The sequence below is a fragment of the Mobula birostris genome, chromosome 23 (assembly GCF_030028105.1).
Source record: "Mobula birostris isolate sMobBir1 chromosome 23, sMobBir1.hap1, whole genome shotgun sequence".
NCBI lineage: Eukaryota > Metazoa > Chordata > Chondrichthyes > Myliobatiformes > Myliobatidae > Mobula > Mobula birostris.
This window is the reverse complement of record NC_092392.1, coordinates 63475133-63494478: the sequence shown is the minus strand read 5'-3', so window position 1 is coordinate 63494478 and position 19346 is coordinate 63475133. Positions and strand designations below refer to the sequence as shown.

Here is a 19346-nt window from a genome sequence, read left to right as displayed (position 1 = left end):
TTCCATATATAACAATTACAGCACAGAAACAGGCCATCTCGGCCGTTCTAGTCCGTGCCGAACTCTTACTCTCACCTAGTCCCACTGACCTGCACTCAGCCTATAACCCTCCATTCCTTTCCTGTCCATTGTTACATGCTCAAGGAGATCTCTGTTTTTTTTTTGTGAGAATGATGTAATGGTTTGGAGGTTACCTGATGTGATTTTCCTGGCGATGTGAGGTCATGTGATGACATGTGCACCATAGGTATATAAGGGTCGACCCCAGATGACGCAGTTAGTTTTTAGTTTGTAGATTTCCAGGTAGAACGTGCTGTGTCTCCGTTTCTGTTGCGTGTTTGTTTTTGTGACACAGTTTCATTTTTAAAACATAGTGTTGCATTCTATTGCAATATTATTGGACTGGAAATTTTTGGCTAGATGTGCTGATTTACTCAATTCCAGTAGTAGAAGCGAGAGTGAAGACTTTATCAAAGTACAGGATCGAAGGATTGAGAGGAGTCGGCATCGTTTGGCAGTTTAACAAAGGATCGACCTTATTGAGTCTTCGTTGAAGGAATAGCGACCTGCATCCAGATAACTCTTGTCAAAAAGAGCAAAGAGTTCATGCAAAGGTTTGCTCTCTCTAAAAGAATTTAAGGTCATTTGGTTAAAACTGTTTATTTATTGCCACGTGAATCCTGTGGACAGAACCAGCAGGAAAGTCGCGTCTGTGAAGAAATCCTTCACCAGAGAAGTCTCTCCTAATTGAACGTATAAATCTGTTGGCCTTTCAAATTTACCATTTTAAGAACTATAGCTGACTTTATCACTTTAAGAACTCTTCGCATTTAACGCTTTAAGAACCAGTGCCGAGTGACGAGTTGTTGAACGGCTGCATAACGGTTAATTTGTTTTTTTTATCGTTTATCTGTGCTTAATAAATGTTTGGTTGTTTTTATATAACCTGTTTCGATTGATATTCATTGTTGCCATATACGTAACACCATATAGCTATCCAATTTAACTTCAAGTGACAACATCGAACCTGCCTCAACCACTTCTGCTGGAAGCTCGTTCCACAAAGCTACCACTCTCTGAGTAAAGAAGTTCCCCCTCATGTTACCCCTAAACTTTTGCCCTTTAACTCTCAACCCATGTCCTCGTTTGAATCTCCCCCACTCTCAATGGAAAAAGCCTATCCATGTCAACTCTATCTATCCCCCTCAGAATTTTAAACCCCTCTATCAAGTCCCCTCTCAACCTTCTACGCTCCAAAGAATAAAGACCCAACTTGTTCAACCTTTTTCTGTAACTTAGGTGATGAAACCCAGATAACATTCTAGTAAACAACAGGAATTCTGCAGATGCTGGAAATTCAAGCAACACACATCAAAGTTGCTGGTGAACGCAGCAGGCCAAGCAGCATCTGTAGGAAGAGGTGCAGTCGACGTTTCAGGCCGAGACCCTTCGTCTGGACTAACTGAAGGAAGAGTGAGTAAGGGATCTGAAAGTTGGAGGGGGAGGGGGAGGGGGAGGGGGAGGGGGAGGGGGAGGGGGAGAAGACAGGAGGGGGAGGGATAGAGCCAAGAGCTGGACAGGTGATAGGCAAAAGGGGATACGAGAGGATCATGGGACAGGAGGTCCGGGAAGAAAGACAAGGAGGGGGGGGGACCCAGAGGATGGGCAAGAGGTATATTCAGAGGGACAGAGGGAGAAAAAGGAGAGTGAGAGAAAGAATGTGTGCATAAAAATAAGTAACAGATGGGGTACGAGGGGGAGGTGGGGCATCAGCGGAAGTTAGAGAAATCGATGTTTATGTCATCAGGTTGGAGGCTACCCAGACGGAATATAAGGTGTTGTTCCTCCAACCTGAGTGTGGCTTCATCTTTACAGTAGAGGAGGCCGTGGATAGACATGTCAGAATGGGAATGGGATGTGGAATTAAAATGTGTGGCCACTGGGAGATCCTGCTTTCTCTGGCGGACAGAGCGTAGATGTTCAGCAAAGCGGTCTCCCAGTCTGCGTCGGGACTCGCCAATATATAAAAGGCCAGATCGGGAGCACCGGACGCAGTATATCACCCCAGTCGACTCACAGGTGAAGTGTTGCCTCACCTGGAAGGACTGTTTGGGGCCCTGAATGGTGGTAAGGGAGGAAGTGTAAGGGCATGTGTAGCACTTGTTCCACTTACACGGATAAGTGCCAGGAGGGAGATCAGTGGGGAGGGATGGGGAGGACGAATGGACAAGGGAGTTGTGTAGGGAGCGATCCCTGCGGAATGCAGAAGTGGGGGGGGAGGGAAAGATGTGCTTAGTGGTGGGATCCCGTTGGAGGTGGCGGAAGTTACGGAGAATAATATGTTGGACCCGGAGGCTGGTGGGGTGGTAGGTGAGGACCAGGGGAACCCTATTCCTAGTGGGGTGGCGGGAGGATGGAGTGAGAGCAGATGTACGTGAAATGGGGGAGATGCGTTTAAGAGCAGAGTTGATAGTGGAGGAAGGGAAGCCCCTTTCTTTAAAAAAGGAAGACATCTCCCTCGTCCTAGAATGAAAAGCCTCATCCTGAGAGCAGATGCGGCGGAGACAGAGGAATTGCGAGAAGGGGATGGCGTTTTTGCAAGAGACAGGGTGAGAAGAGGAATAGTCCAGATAGCTGTGAGAGTCAGTAGGCTTATAGTAGACATCAGTGGATCACAGCTATCTGGACTATTCCTCTTCTCACCCTGTCTCTTGCAAAAACGCCATCTCCTTCTCGCAATTCCTCCGTCTCCGCCGCATCTGCTCTCAGGATGAGGCTTTTCATTCTAGGACGAGGGGGATGTCTTCCTTTTTTAAAGAAAGGGGCTTCCTTTCCTCCACTATCAACTCTGCTCTTAAACGCATCTCCCCATTTCACGTACATCTGCTCTCACTCCATCCTCCCGCCACCCCACTAGGAATAGGGTTCCCCTGGTCCTCACCTACCACCCCACCAACCTCCGGGTCCAACATATTCTCTGTAACTTCCGCCACCTCCAACGGGATCCCACCACTAAGCACATCTTTCCCTCCCCCCCCCCCCGGCTTTCCGCAGGGATCGCTCCCTACACAACTCCCTTGTCCATTCGTCCCCTCCATCCCTCCCCACTGATCTCCCTCCTGGCACTTATCCGTGTAAGCGGAACAAGTGCTACACATGCCCTTACACTTCCTCCCTTACCACCATTCAGGGCCCCAAACAGTCCTTCCAGGTGAGGCAACACTTCACCTGCGAGTCGACTGGGGTGATATACTGCGTCCGGTGCTCCCAATCTGGCCTCTTACATATTAGTGAGACCCGACACAGACTGGGAGACCGCTTTGCTGAACATCTACGCTCTGTCCGCCAGAGAAAGCAGGATCTCCCAGTGGCCACACATTTTAATTCCACATCCCATTCCCATTCTGACATGTCTATCCACGGCCTCCTCTACTGTAAAGATGAAGCCACACTCAGGTGGGAGGAACAACACCTTATATTCCGTCTGGGTAGCCTCCAACCTGATGGCATGAACATCAACTTCTCTAACTTCCGCTAAGGCCCCACCTCCCCCTCGTACCCCATCTGTTACTTATTTTTATGCACACATTCTTTCTCTCACTCTCCTTTTTCTCCCTCTGTCCCTCTGAATATACCTCTTGCCCATCCTCTGGGTCCCCCCCCCCTTGTCTTTCTTCCCGGACCTCCTGTCCCATGATCCTCTCGTATCCCCTTTTGCCTATCACCTGTCCAGCTCTTGGCTCTATCCCTCCCCCTCCTGTCTTCTCCTATCATTTTGGATCTCCCCCTCCCCCTCCAACTTTCAAATCCCTTACTCACTCTTCCTTCAGTTAGTCCTGACGAAGGGTCTCGGCCTGAAACGTCGACTGCACCTCTTCCTACAGATGCTGCCTGGCCTGCTGTGTTCACCAGCAACTTTGATGTGTGTTGCTTAACATTCTAGTAAATCTTCTCTGTACTCTCTCTATTTTGTTGACATCTTTCCTATGATTTGGTGACCAAAACTGTACACAATACTCCAAATTTGGCCTTACCAATGCTTTGTACAATTTCAACATTACATCCCAACTCCTATACTCAATGCTCTGATTTATAAAGTTTCTGTAACAGTGTTTGTGCACTTTCCTGGGCCACTCATGCCCTCATTTATATGCCTCATTTCTGTTCTCCCTGACACTTTTTACCCAGTGCAAAAGTCCCTGAAAAGCATCAGTAGTAGCACAATATTAAATTTTCAGTGCTATTGTCAACCTTGCTAGTCTAAAACACAAAACCTGTTATTCACTGGTGGGCTTGACTGAGTGACATATGAGATCTTCTGTAACCTCAGACAAGGCCCCCCACAGCTTTCTCAGCGAGGTTGGGGACCTGCTCAATGTCCCCAGTCTCGGGACCATTCCCATCGCTGCTGCCAATCTCTTAACTAAAATCCATGTTCAAGGAGAGGTAACTTTTCCTTCAATGTACAGGAGCAAGTAAAGCATGCACAGGGACCTTGCTGATGTGAAGGCATGCCTGTCCACACATGGACCTCTCTACTAACCCCTGCCTGAAGAGTCTCTATGACCATGTCTCCTGTAGGCACAGTTTATCACTAGCTTGTCTAGATCTGCTCAACCCTTTGGGGCCAACCTCCGCCTCTCTAACGTGGAACATCTTTCCATTAAGCTACAACGTTAATTGGGGGTTCAGGGAGGAGTTTGAAAAGATTTATTTTTCCCCTTTTCCCTTCAAGTTAATCATCTAATTCCAAAATGCACGTTGCCTTATGATGGATAACTTGAGTGAGCACTGAGTCAGTCAGGGGCTCTTCACCAGCTTCTTTTATTATTGAGCGTTGTGAAGCATATCTTCCACTGTTTTCTCAGTGGGCCCAGGCTGGTTTGGCAGGTAAAGGGAGTGGTTGACTGAAGCTTAAACTCAAGTATTTACTGCACATTAATCTATTTTTGGGCAGAAAGTCTTTGTGTTATCTGTAATTACATTATAAAGTATGCGTCATGAAAGATCCAAGATGTGAGATATGGATTTCTAGGTTACTACAGACATTAATTATAAACCAACATAATTCAACAAGGAATATAAACAGAAAAATGGGGAAGAAGGAATTATTCAGGTAGGTGATAGGACAGAAATCTGTGCAGAGAAAGGGGAAGGTTAGAGAGGACAAAGGGAATGTGTGCAATAGGGTGGAGACCAAGCAATGCTGAAGGACAACAGAAGGAACTGATGCCACCTGATGCAGGGTGGGGTCTCTTCATTACCTGTCTGGAACAGGTGTAAATAAAAAGGCAGCTGAGAAAAGAAAGAAGGCAGGGCAGAGAGAAGGAATAGACTGTAATGGAACTGTGACGTTGCTGGAAACCTGCAATAAGAAATGCAGCAAATTTCCATCAGGCCAGGCAGTCAGAGAATTAACCTCACAGTTGGTTGTAAAGCTAGTTATCTCAAACCGATGACATGAGCAAATCAACTAACCTGAGCACCGTAGACCCTCTGCATGGCTTGCAGCAGGTTGTTTGTGTAGTCAGTTAAAGTGCCTGCATCCTCCTCAAACACACTCAGCAGGGAACGTGTCTGAAACAGGAAAATGCATACCACTTTTTGCAAATGCATAAAAATACATTATGGTTTTGCTTTCAAGGTGTCAAAACTACTGCTGTCATAAACATTCAACTTTGTGAATGCAATCTACTCAATTTTAATATCTTGGGAGAATCTTGCTGGGGCCACATTTAAGTCACCTATGTGGTGGACAAGCTCTCCACACACAACAAAGGGCATGCTCCAGCAATCCTGAGCTCGGCTACTGTCCATGAGAAGGTTGGAATTGGAACAGGTTTATTACTGTCACACGTACTGAGATACAGTGAAAAGCTTCTCTTGCATACTGTTTATAACGAACAGAACATTGAGGCAGAACTAGGTAAAAATGGTAACAACGCACGATCATGTGTAACAGCTACAGAGGGACTGCAAGGTCACAACACAAATTCTTCCTGTGACTGCGTGGGCACCCTTACTCCCATCATCCAGACACGCAGGTGCCATAACTGATTGCCATAAATCGCCTTTCGTGTGTTGGTGAACAGTAGAAACTTGGGCAGGTAGATTTGGATGAGGAAAGAATGAAATAGGTTTGGGAGTCTAGTATGGCATATTGGCAAATCTCAAAAGTATGCAATTTTTGTTACCACAAGGTTTTGGTCTAAGGAGTTCCAAGACAAGACAGCTGGAAACCGGGTTGGTGGTACACACAGCACAAACTTTCACTTGACACAGATATTTCACACACACACACACACACACACACTACACCTGCCTCCATCATCATTGGCCCTTTCCCCCCACTAGATTACTTCACCCCAGCACAAGGACCTCAGCAGCTGAAGCAGCATCTGGTGCAGACAAACGATGTAGCTCAACATTTTGAGTCAGGGTTGGCCTTTACCATTCCAGTTTCCAGCATCTGTTAGTCTCTCACGTCTTCATCTCACGCAGTCCCCCTTCTGTCCACACACCCTTCCTCCATTAACCGTTTGGGAGCAGACCACTCACTTCGGAAGGGAGAGGGGGAAGCGTGCCCTCCAGTAGTCCTGCTGATCCGGATTCTGATACCAAATCCCAATAGGCAAAGGACTTCTCATGAGGGTTAGAGGCTATTCAACCCCTCGGACGCTGTTGCCCCAACACACATTTAGTGGTCAGGGGTGAATCAGGCAGTAGCAGTGATCTAATGCAATGGCTGGGCTGGTTCTGGGATGCTGAAGGTAGTTGGGGTGAGAGTAATGTGAAAGTGTGAGAGAGGTGAAGGAGCATGGGCTAGTGTGCTGAGATAACAGGAGTATGGCAATGGGAGGATGGGGTGAGGGGGATGATGAGGGGTGATGGGGTAAGGGGTGAGATGGGGGTGATGGGTGAGGGGTGAAGGGGATGATAGGGAATGATGGCGGTGAGGGGGAATGATGGGGTGAGAGATGAGGGGGCTGATGGGTGAGGGGTGAGGGAGATGTTGGGTTAGGGGTTGATGGGGGTGAGGAGTGAGATGGGGATGATGGGTGAGAGGTGATGGGGATGATGAGGGCTGAAGGGTGAGATGAGGGGTGATGGGTTAGGTGTTGGGGGGTGAGGGCCGAGGGCTGATGGGGTTGATAGGTATAATGGGGTGAGAGGACTGATGGGTGAGGGGTTGATGGGGGTGATGGTTATGATGGGGTGAGGGGTTAAGGGTGAGATAAAGGCAACAGGTGAGAGGTGAGGGGGCTGATGGGATGAAGGCTGTGAGGTGACGGGGATAATGGGGTGAGAGGTTAAGGGGTGAGATGAAGGGGATGATGGGTTAGGGGTTGATGGGGGTGAGAGGTGATGGGGATGAGGGGTTAAGGAGTGAGATGGGTGAGAGGTGAGGGAGATGATGGATTAGGGGTTGTGGGGTGAGGGGTGAGAAGTGATGGGGATGATGATAGGATGGGGTGGGGGGTTAAGGGGTGAGGGTGAGAGGTGATGGGGATGATGATATGATGGGGTGGGGGGTGAGAGGTGATGGGGATGAGGGGTTAAGGAGTGAGATGGGTGAGAGGTGAGGGAGATGATGGATTAGGGGTTGTGGGGTGAGGGGTGAGAAGTGATGGGGATGATGATAGGATGGGGTGGGGGGTTAAGGGGTGAGGGTGAGAGGTGATGGGGATGATGATATGATGGGGTGGGGGGTGAGAGGTGATGGGGATGAGGGGTTAAGGAGTGAGATGGGTGAGAGGTGAGGGAGATGATGGATTAGGGGTTGTGGGGTGAGGGGTGAGAAGTGATGGGGATGATGATAGGATGGGGTGGGGGGATTAAGGGGTGAGAGGTGATGGGGATGAGGGGTTAAGGAGTGAGATGGGTGAGAGGTGAGGGAGATGATGGATTAGGGGTTGTGGGGTGAGGGGTGAGAAGTGATGGGGATGATGATAGGATGGGGTGGGGGGATTAAAGGGTGAGAGGTGATGGGGATGAGGGGTTAAGGAGTGAGATGGGTGAGAGGTGAGGGAGATGATGGATTAGGGGTTGTGGGGTGAGGGGTGAGAAGTGATGGGGATGATGATAGGATGGGGTGGGGGGTTAAGGGGTGAGGGTGAGAGGTGATGGGGATGAGGGGTTAAGGAGTGAGATGGGTGAGAGGTGAGGGAGATGATGGATTAGGGGTTGTAGGGTGAGGGGTGAGAAGTGATGGGGATGATGATAGGATGGGGTGGGGGGGTGAGAGGTGATGGGGATGAGGGGTTAAGGAGTGAGATGGGTGAGAGGTGAGGGAGATGATGGATTAGGGGTTGTAGGGTGAGGGGTGAGAAGTGATGGGGATGATGATGGGTTAGGGGTTGATGGGGGTGAGAGGTGATGGGGATGAGGGGTTAAGGAGTGAGATGGGTGAGAGGTGAGGGAGATGATGGATTAGGGGTTGATGGGGTGAGGGGTGAGAAGTGATGGGGATGATGATAGGATGGGGTGGGGGGATTAAGGGGTGAGAGGTGATGGGGATGAGGGGTTAAGGAGTGAGATGGGTGAGAGGTGATGGGGATGAGGGGTTAAGGAGTGAGATGGGTGAGAGGTGATGAGGATGAGGGGTTAAGGAGTGAGATGGGTGAGAGGTGAGGGAGATGATGGATTAGGGGTTGTGGGGTGAGGGGTGAGAAGTGATGGGGATGATGATAGGATGGGGTGGGGGGATTAAGGGGTGAGAGGTGATGGGGATGAGGGGTTAAGGAGTGAGATGGGTGAGAGGTGAGGGAGATGATGGATTGGGGTTGTGGGGTGAGGGGTGAGAAGTGATGGGGATGATGATAGGATGGGGTGGGGGGATTAAGGGGTGAGAGGTGATGAGGATGAGGGGTTAAGGAGTGAGATGGGTGAGAGGTGAGGGAGATGATGGATTAGGGGTTGTGGGGTGAGGGGTGAGAAGTGATGGGGATGATGATGGGTTAGGGGTTGATGGGGGTGAGAGGTGATGGGGATGAGGGGTTAAGGAGTGAGATGGGTGAGAGGTGAGGGAGATGATGGATTAGGGGTTGTGGGGTGAGGGGTGAGAAGTGATGGGGATGATGATAGGATGGGGTGGGGGGATTAAGGGGTGAGAGGTGATGGGGATGAGGGGTTAAGGAGTGAGATGGGTGAGAGGTGAGGGAGATGATGGATTGGGGTTGTGGGGTGAGGGGTGAGAAGTGATGGGGATGATGATAGGATGGGGTGGGGGGATTAAGGGGTGAGAGGTGATGGGGATGAGGGGTTAAGGAGTGAGATGGGTGAGAGGTGAGGGAGATGATGGATTAGGGGTTGTGGGGTGAGGGGTGAGAAGTGATGGGGATGATGATGGGTTAGGGGTTGATGGGGGTGAGAGGTGATGGGGATGAGGGGTTAAGGAGTGAGATGGGTGAGAGGTGAGGGAGATGATGGATTAGGGGTTGTGGGGTGAGGGGTGAGAAGTGATGGGGATGATGATGGGTTAGGGGTTGATGGGGGTGAGAGGTGATGGGGATGAGGGGTTAAGGAGTGAGATGGGTGAGAGGTGATGAGGTAGAGCAGGGTGTGGAAGAAGGAGCGGTACCAGGGGAAGGGAGTGGGCGCTGTGGCCGAGGTTCGAGCTCCGGCCGGGCCCGCCTCCCCTGTCCAGGACCGGGAGCTCAGGTCCGTGTACTACGGCGGAGTGCGGGCCTGGGCTGTGTTGCGGTTGCGGGCTCGGGGTTGCGGCGGATCCAGACCCGGCCCCGGGCCCAGGGTCCCGCGTCCCGCGGCGGCTCCTACCTGCGGACTGTCCAGCAGCGCCTCCTCCAGCAGCAGCCTGTCTACGGGCGGCATCTTCTCCGCTCCCAACACGGCGCGTGTCCGCGATCCGTGCCCGCGCTCCAAACATGGGCGCTCGCTCCCGCCTTCCGCGCTCCTGCCTTCGGTCTGCGCCACAGTCACGGGCAGAACGCCGTTCGGCTCGTCGAGTCCGTGCTATCCCCAACACTGACACGAATCAACCGTAATCGTGAAGTAGAATCGTCATGTCTACTATTTGTCAGCGTGTGTATATATTTATTTATGTGTGGATTAAGCATTCTTGTCCTTTTAAATAATTAATTACGAGTTATATGTATAAACACGTGAATTGAATGCGTTACATCATCACGCGGCCACGAAATACGTGGCGTCTCGCTTAAAGTAAAGCTCGGGTTACAGTTTGACTTTGGAGTCTTCCTTTGAATTAATTTAATGTTTAAAGCCATGAATATTTCACTCAGCTCAACTCTGAACTGATGCCACAACCAATGGAACTCCACAACTCATGTTCTGAATACTTATTCTCATTGTATTTTTTTTTTTTTCAGTTCAAGCTGGTAGAACTCGAGGCACGGGCACAGTCCCTGCTCAATTGTTAGGAGCTTTCAGACTAGTGGTGTTTAGAAGTGTGGCTTTCTGGAGATCTACATAGATACTACTGTGTAGACCTGACTGTTTAATGCTATTGTGAAGTGACTTCGGGGTGATACCAGTTGTAGATATTACTATCGGGACAATGTTCATGGTCCATAGTCTTTCAATTTCCTCTTTTATTTCTGCTTTTCACTTACTGATTTTGGTAAAGTATCTATCAAGTAAGTTGTTCCTGCTTGTTTATCCTGTGTTATTATATCCAGACAGTTACTATAGATCATCCTGTATGTAGTAATGGATATGTTGTAATATAATTTGTAGGTGTCTGTCTCTAAAACTGGTCAGGCTTGTATTTAGAGTAAGGTATGGTGCCTTTTATGAGTTAGTATTATTACTGTTGTTTTTATTTGCAGTTTGTCTTTTGTACATTGGTTGTTTCTCACCTTTGTGTGTTGTTTTCACGGATTCTGTTGTGTTTCCTTGTATTTACTGTGAATGCCTACAGGAACATGAATCTCAGGGTTGTATATGCTGACGTGTGTACCTTGATAGTAAATTTACTTTGAACTTTGGATCCCTCCAGTGTAGTGAGTGGCCCTGTCTCCCCCCACTCCCTCAGGCAGTGTGTTCTAGACTCCAACCACCCTCTGATGTAACAAATTCCTCCTCACATTCCCTGTGAATCTCTTTCCTACACCTCACCCTAAACTGGTGTTTTATAGCACAGAAACAGGTCCTTTGCCCCAACCAGTCTATACTGAATTAAATTCCCATTTAAACCTATTTGCCTATTTTTTTGCTTAAGTCCTTACTACCCATGTGCCTTTCAAATGTTGTCAACAAACATGTGTGCCATTACTTTCCATAAGGCAAAAATCAATGGCTGTGATGCTTCACTCCCCAATGAGCTCAATGCCTTTTATGCACCCTTTGAAATGGGGAATAACACCACATCAGCATGAATCCCCACAGGATCTGTCAACTGTTTGCTCTCTGTCTTGGGAGCTGATAGCAGAATATCAAAGAAGAAGGTGAATCCTACCAAGATATCAGGCCCCATGGTGTACGTGGCCAGCTACTGAAAATCTGTGCCCACGGGGCGGAGTGTTCAAGGACATTTTCAACCTCTCACTGCTGCGGCCTGAGGCAGCCACCTGCTCTAAAAGTGCATCAAATCATAACAGTGCCCACTTGATTAAGTCATTGGTGGGGCTGCACTTGAAGCACTGTGTGCAGTTTTGGTCACCCTATTACAGGAAAGACATGGTTACATTGGAAAGAGTATGGAAAAGATTTGAGAATGTAGTCTGGACTAGAGAACGTGAGTTACAAGAGGAGATTAGGCAGGCTAGGTGTTTTATCACTGGAGTATGGCCATTGAGGAGTGACCTTATAGAGATTTGTATACGGGCGTCGTGGCAACGTAGCGGTTAGTGGGACACTTGCAGCTCGAGACCTCAATGGTGGCATCCACTGTAAGGAGTGTACTGCACTGGTTCCCTGCGGAATGCATGGGTCTCTCCTGGGTGCTTCGTTTCCTACAATGGTCCAAAGACGTTGGTTAATTGGTCATTGTAAATTATCCTGAGATTAGGTTAGAATTAAATTGGACTTGTTAGGGTGGTGTGGCTTGAAGAGTTAGAAAGGCTAACTCTGCCCTGTATCTCTAAGTAAAAGCTATCAGGGACAAATATAAGGTAGAAATACCATAACTAGATGGTAGCAATTATTTCCTTGTGGTAGGGGAGTCCAAAATTATCGAGCATGAGAGGAAAAAGATTTAAAAGGGACCTGAGGGGGAACTTTTTCACACAGAGGGTGATGAATGTATAGGGCAATCTGCCAGAGGAAGTGGTTGGATCATTGAAGCAGTACATAGAGGGGCAAAGGAGAGCCAGAGCTTGGAGGGATATAGGTCAAGTGCAGGAAGCTGGGGCTAGTGGACACTGTGGATGGCACAGACTTGATGGACCAAAGGGCCTATATCGCTCAATGACTGATGAGCTTCTTCAGAGATTATTCCCCAGTAGCATGCATCCCTACTGTAATGACTGCTTCAAGAGTTTGCATATAATTAGAATTAACTGCTTCCAAAACAAGAATCTTGAATCATGGTTATCCTCAACATGTGCCCCAAGAGGTTGTGTCCTCATCGCCCTGATCTACTTCCTATACACCATGCTTGTTGGGTCAGATTCTGCATTAATTCCATCTATAGGTTTACAGATGACACCACAGTTTTGGGCCATATCTCAAATAACGATGCGTCAGAGTATGGGAAGGCGATAAAGAACCCAGTGACATGGTGTAAGGCAGGGGTCCCCAACCTTTTTCGCACCGTGGACCGGTTTCATATTGAAAATATTCTTGCCGACCGGGGTGGGGGGGGGGAGGGTTGCTAACGGACAAGAGTAGCAGTCAAATTTGCTGGGTTTACCCCGAGAAAGACTACAATGACCATGAAGCCTTGTGCGGGCACCAGTGTTCATGCGTAAGTACGCATACATGTACGATTTTTTTCTACAGATCGTTTTTGGCGATTCTGTTCGGGGGGGGAGGGGAGGGCGGTGTTAATCACGACCGGAATATAGATGATAATTAGCTAATACACTCAATTTCGTTTCTAAAAGGGTTTATCTAATGAATTTAATATTAAACACATATTTTCCTTGCATGAATATAGTGATGTCAATTATCAGGGGCGGACAGGGGAGCGTGAGTAACTGTTGAACAAACATCCAGTAGAAGTGGTAGAGGCAATTTTAAAGAAAAATTGGATAGGTATATGGACAGGAAAGGAATGGAGGGTTATGGGCTGAGTGCAGGTCGGTGGGACTAGGTGAGAGTAGCGTTCAGCACGGACTAGAAGGGCAGAGATGGCCTGTTTCTGTGCTGTAATTGTGATACAGTTATATAAGTCAATAGCATCATAACATTTTAAGTATCGTTTGGATATTAAACACGCAGTACATATTTTCCCCGTATGAACATATAAAATCATTGCAACACACCAATATCGCTGAATCAGTGAGAGCCCTGGGATTGTTTTCCTGCAACAAGACGGTCCTGTCGAGGGGTGACGAGAGACAGCAATACTCGAACGGGTTTCCTAATGTCCAGTCTATTCTGCAATTTAGTTTTCGTTGCATTCATTGCAGAGATATGTTGGAAATAGAAGCAACGTTTTCAGTGCTTTCGTGGCTATCTCAGGATCGTCAGCCTTGACTTTGATCCAGAATGCCGGCAGAGATGTTATGTCAAACATACTTTTCAGCCTGCCGGCATTTGCAAGCTCGAAGAGTTGATCTCCTTCCTGCGCTGAAATGGATGACGCGCGGGTAATGATCTCGCATGCGTAATGGCTCAATAGTGGGCGTGACAGGGAGTGAGGAAAGGTGCAGCTGACTCCTATCGCCAAATCATATCGTTTCCTCACGGCCTGGTTGGGGACCACTGGTGTAAGGCAGCAATCTTTCCACTTCATGTCAGCAAACGAAGATTTAACGAGGAAGTTTGGGGGAGAATCTATCATATAATGCTCCTGTCCACATCAACAGTGTGGGAGGGGGTCTATGATGTAATGCTCCTGTCCACATCAACAGTGGGGGGGAGAGGTCTATGATGTAATGCTCCTGTCCACAACAGTGGGGGGAGGGGTTTATGATGTAATTCTCCTGTCCACATCAACAGTGGGGGGGGGTTATGATGTAATTCTCCTGTCTACATTAGCAGTGGGGGGGGTTATGATGTAATTCTCCTGTCTACATCAACAGTGGGGGGGGGGGGTTTATGATGTAATTCTCCTGTCTACATCAACAGTGAGGGGTGGTCTATGATGTAATGCTCCTGTCCACATCAACAGTGGGGGGGAGGGTTTATGATGTAATGCCCCTGTCCACATCAACAGTGGGGGAGGATTTATGATGTAATGCTCCTGTCTACATCAACAGTGGGGGAGGGTTATGATGTAATGCTCCCCTCCACATCAACAGTGGGGGGGGGGGGTTTATGATGTAATTCTCCTGTCTACATCAACAGTGGGGGAGGGTTTATGATGTAATGCTCCTGTCCACATCAACAGTGGGGGAGGGTTTATGATGTAATGCTCCTGTCTACATCAACAATGTGGGAGGGTTTATGATGTAATGCTCCTGTCCACATCAACAGTGGGGGGGGGGTCTATGATGTAATTCTCCTGTCTACGTCAACAGTGGGGGGAGGGTTCAACAGTGGGGGGGGAGGGTTTATGGTGTAATTCTCCTGTCTTCATCAACTGGTGGGGGGGGGTCTATGATGTAATGCTCCTGTCCACATGAACTATGGGGAGGTTATGATGTAATGCTCCAGTCCACATCAACAGTGCTACATCAAGGGAGGTCTATGATGTAATTCTCCGGTCTACATCAACAGTAGGTGGAGGGTTTATGATGTAATGCTCCTGTCTACATCAACAGTGTTGGGGGGTCTATGATGTAATGCTCCTGTCTACATCAACAGTAGGTGGAGGGTTTATGATGTAATGCTCCTGTCTACATCAACAGTGTTGGGGGGGGGGGGTTTATGATATAATGCTCCTGTCCAATTCAACAGTGGGGGGGGGGGTGTAATGATGTAATGCTCCTGTCCACATCAACAGTGGGGGAGGGTTTATGATGTAATGCTCCTGTCCATATCAATAGTGGGGGAGGGTTTATGATGTAATGCTCCTGTCCACATCAACAGTGGGGGGGAGGGTTTATGAATTCTCCTGTCTTCATCAACAGTGGGGGGGGGTCTATGATGTAATGCTCCTGTCCACATGAACAATGGGGGGGTTATGATGTAATGCTCCAGTCCACATCAACAGTGCTACATCAAGGTGGGAGGTCTATGATGTAATGCTCCTGTCCACATCAACAGTAGGGGGAGGGTTTATGATGTAATGCTCTTGTCCACATCAAGGGGGGGGGGGTCTATGATGTAATTCTCCTGTCCACATCAACAGTGGGGGGGGGGGTTTATGATATAATGCTCCTGTCCACATCAACAGTAGGGGGAGGGTTTATGATGTAATTCTCCTGTCCACATCAACAGTGGGGGATGGTTTATGATGTAATGCTCCTGTCCACATCAACAGTGGAGGGGAGGGTTTATGATGTAATGCTCCTGTCTACATCAACTCTGGGGGGGGGTCTATGATGTAATGCTCCTGTCCACATCAACACTGGGGGGGGGTCTATGATGTAATGCTCCTGTCTACATCAACAGTGGGGGGGGGTGTTTATGATGTAATGCTCCTGTCCTTATCAACAGTGGGGGGGGGTCTATGATGTAATTCTCCTGTCTACATCAACAGTGGGGGTGGGTTATGATGTAATGCTCCTGTCCACATCAACAATGGGAGGATTATGATGTAATGCTCCCCTCCACATCAACAGTGGAGGGGAGGGTTTATAATGTAATGCTCCTGTCCACATCAACAGTGGGGGGGGGGGGGGTCTATGATGTTATGCTGAACAGTGGGGGGAGGGGTCTATGATGTAATTTTCCTGTCCACTCAACAGTGGGGGGAGGGTTTATGGTGTGATTCTCCTGTCTAGGGTTTATGGTGTAATTCTCGTCTTCATCTACAGTGGGGTGGGGGTGGTCTATGATGTAATGCTCCTGTCTACATCAACAGTAGGGGGTCTATGATGTAATGCTCCTGTCCACATCAACAGTATGGGGGGGGGTCTATGATGTAATACTCCTGTCTACATCAACAGTGGGGGGGTTATGATGTAATTCTCCTGTCTACATCAACAGTGGGGGGGTCTATGATGTAATGCTCCTGTCCACATCAACAGTGGGGGGGAGGTCTATGATGTAATTCTCCTGTCCACATCAACAGTGGGGGATGGTTTATGATGTAATGCTCCTGTCCACATCAACAGTGGAGGGGAGGGTTTATGATGTAATGCTCCTGTCCACATCAACAGTGGGGGGGGGGTCTATGATGTAATGCTCCTGTCCACATCAACTCTGGGGGGGGGGTCTATGATGTAATGCTCCTGTCCACATCAACACTGGGGGGGGGGTCTATGATGTAATGCTCCTGTCTTATCAACAGTGGGGGGGGTCTATGATGTAATTCTCCTGTCTACATCAACAGTGGGGGTGGGTTATGATGTAATGCTCCTGTCCACATCAACAATGGGAGGATTATGATGTAATGCTCCCCTTCACATCAACAGTGGGGGGGGGGGTTATGATGTAACGCTCCTGTCCTTATCAACAGTGGGGGGGGGGGTCTATGATGTAATGCTCCTGTCCACATCAACAGTGGGGGGGGGGTCTATGATGTTATGCTGAACAGTGGGGGGAGGGGTCTATGATGTAATTTTCCTGTCCACTCAACAGTGGGGGGAGGGTTTATGGTGTAATTCTCCTGTCTAGGGTTTATGGTGTACTGTTGATGTAGACAGGAGCATTACATCATAGACCCCCTCCTGTCTACATCAACAGTAGGGGGTCTATGATGTAATGCTCCTGTCTACATCAACAGTATGGGGGGGGTCTATGATGTAATACTCCACATCAACAGTAGGGGGGGGTTATGATGTAATGCTCCTGTCCTTATCAACAGTGGGGGGGGGGGTCCATGATGTAATACTCCTGTCCACATCAACAGTGGGGGGGTCTATGATGTAATGCTCCGGTCCACATCAACTCTGGGGGGGGGTCTATGATGTAATGCGCCTGTCCACATCAACAGTGGGGGAGGGTTATGATGTAATGCTCCTGTCTACATCAACAGTGGGGGGGGGTGTTTATGATGTAATGCTCCTGTCCTTATCAACAGTGGGGGGGTCTATGATGTAATGCTCCTGTCTACATCAACAGTGGGGGGGGGGTGTTTATGATGTAATGCTCCTGTCCTTATCAACAGTGGGGGGGGGTCTATGATGTAATGCTCCTGTCTTCATCATGGGGGGGGTCTATGATGTTATGCTGAACAGTGGGGGGAGGGGTCCATGATGTAATTTTCCTGTCCACTCAACAGTGGGGGGAGGGTTTATGGTGTAATCCTCCTGTCTAGGGTTTATAGTGTAATTCTCGTCTTCATCAACAGTATGGGGGGGGGTCTATGATGTAATACTCGTGTCCACATCAACTCTGGGGGGGGGTCTATGATGTAATGCTCCTGTCCACATCAACACTGGGGGGGGGTCTATGATGTAATGCTCCTGTCTACATCAACAGTGGGGGAGGGTTATGATGTAATGCTCCCCTCCACATCAACAGTGGGGGGGTTATGATGTAATTCTCCTGTCTACATCAACAGTGGGGGGGTTATGATGTAATGCTCCTGTCTACATCAACAATGTGGGAGGGGGTCTATGATGTAATGCTCCTGTCCACATCAACAGTGGGGGGGGGGGTGTCTATGATGTAATTCTCCTGTCTCCATCAACAGTGGGGGGGTCTATGATGTAATGCTCCTGTCCACATCAACAGTAGGGGGAGGGTTTATGATGTAATGCTCCTGTCCACATCAACAGTGGGGGGGGAGTCTATGATGTAATTCTCCTGTCCACATCAACAGTGGGGGGGTCTATGATGTAATGCTCCTGTCCACATCAACAGTGGAGGGGAGGGTTTATGATGTAATGCTCCTGTCCACATGAACAGTGGGGGGGGGGTCTATGATGTAATGCTCCTGTCCACATCAACTCTGGGGGGGGGGGGGTCTATGATGTAATGCTCCTGTCCACATCAACACTGGGGGGGGGTCTATGATGTAATGCTCCTGTCTACATCAACAGTGGGGGGGGTGTTTATGATGTAATGCTCCTGTCCACATCAACAATGGGAGGATTATGATGTAATGCTCCCCTCCACATCAACAGTGGGGGGGGGTTATGATGTAATGCTCCTGTCTACATCAACAGTGGGGGGGGGTCTATGATGTAATGCTCCTGTCTACATCAACAGTGGGGGAGGGTTTATGATGTGATGCTCCTGTCTACATCAACAGTGGGAGGGGGGGTTATGATGTAATGCTCCTGTCCACATCAACAGTGGGGGGGGGTTTATGATGTTATGCTGAACAGTGGGGGGAGGGGTCTATGATGTAATTTTCCTGTCCACTCAACAGTGGGGGGAGGGTTTATGGTGTAATTCTCCTGTCTAGGGTTTATGGTGTAATTCTCGTCTTCATCAACAGTGGGGGGGGGGGGTCTATGATGTAATGCTCCTGTCTACATCAACAGTAGGGGGTCTATGATGTAATGCTCCTGTCCACATCAACAGTATGGGGGGGGGTCTATGATGTAATACTCCATCAACAGTGGGGGGGTTATGATGTAATTCTCCTGTCTACATCAACAGTGGGGGGGTCTATGATGTAATGCTCCGGTCCACATCAACTCTGGGGGGGGGTCTATGATGTAATGCTCCTGTCCACATCAACACTGGGGGGGGGGGTCTATGATGTAATGCTCCTGTCTACATCAACAGTGGGGGGGGGATGTTTATGATGTAATGCTCCTGTCCTTATCAACAGTGGGGGGTGTTTATGATGTAATTCTCCTGTCTTCATCAACAGTGGGGGTGGGTTATGATGTAATGCTCCTGTCCACATCAACAATGGGAGGATTATGATGTAATGCTCCCCTCCACATCAACAGTGGGGGGGGGGTTATGATGTAATGCTCCTGTCTACATCAACAGTGGGGGGGGTCTATGATGTAATGCTCCTGTCCACATCAACAGTGGGGGGGGGGTCTATGATGTAATACTCCTGTCCATATCAACAGTGGGGGGGGGGGTTTATGATGTAATGCTCCTGTCCACATCAACAGTGGGGGGAGGGGTTATGATGTAATACTCCTGTCCACATCAACAGTGGGGGGGGGGTCTATGATGTAATGCTCCTGTTCACATTAACAGTGGTGGGGGGGGTCTATGATGTAATACTCCTGTCTACATCAACA

General features: G+C 48.7%; 1 protein-coding gene across 5 annotated transcripts in view; it reads right to left on the bottom strand.

Annotated features, from left to right (window-relative positions):
* Positions 1–9946, bottom strand: part of appl2 (adaptor protein, phosphotyrosine interaction, PH domain and leucine zipper containing 2) — a 137603-nt gene extending 127657 nt beyond the window's left edge. For 2 of the 5 annotated variants that reach the window (XM_072241683.1, XM_072241684.1), the window contains exon 1: positions 195–523. In XM_072241683.1, coding sequence (XP_072097784.1) covers positions 195–245 — 51 coding nt within the window. In that variant the 5' untranslated portion in view covers positions 246–523. Of the gene's footprint in view, positions 1–194; positions 524–5478; positions 5578–9777 lie in introns of those variants that run through there. The other 3 variants (XM_072241685.1, XM_072241681.1, XM_072241682.1) reach the window with 3 other exon arrangements.
* Between the last annotated feature and the right edge of the window lie 9400 nt (positions 9947–19346).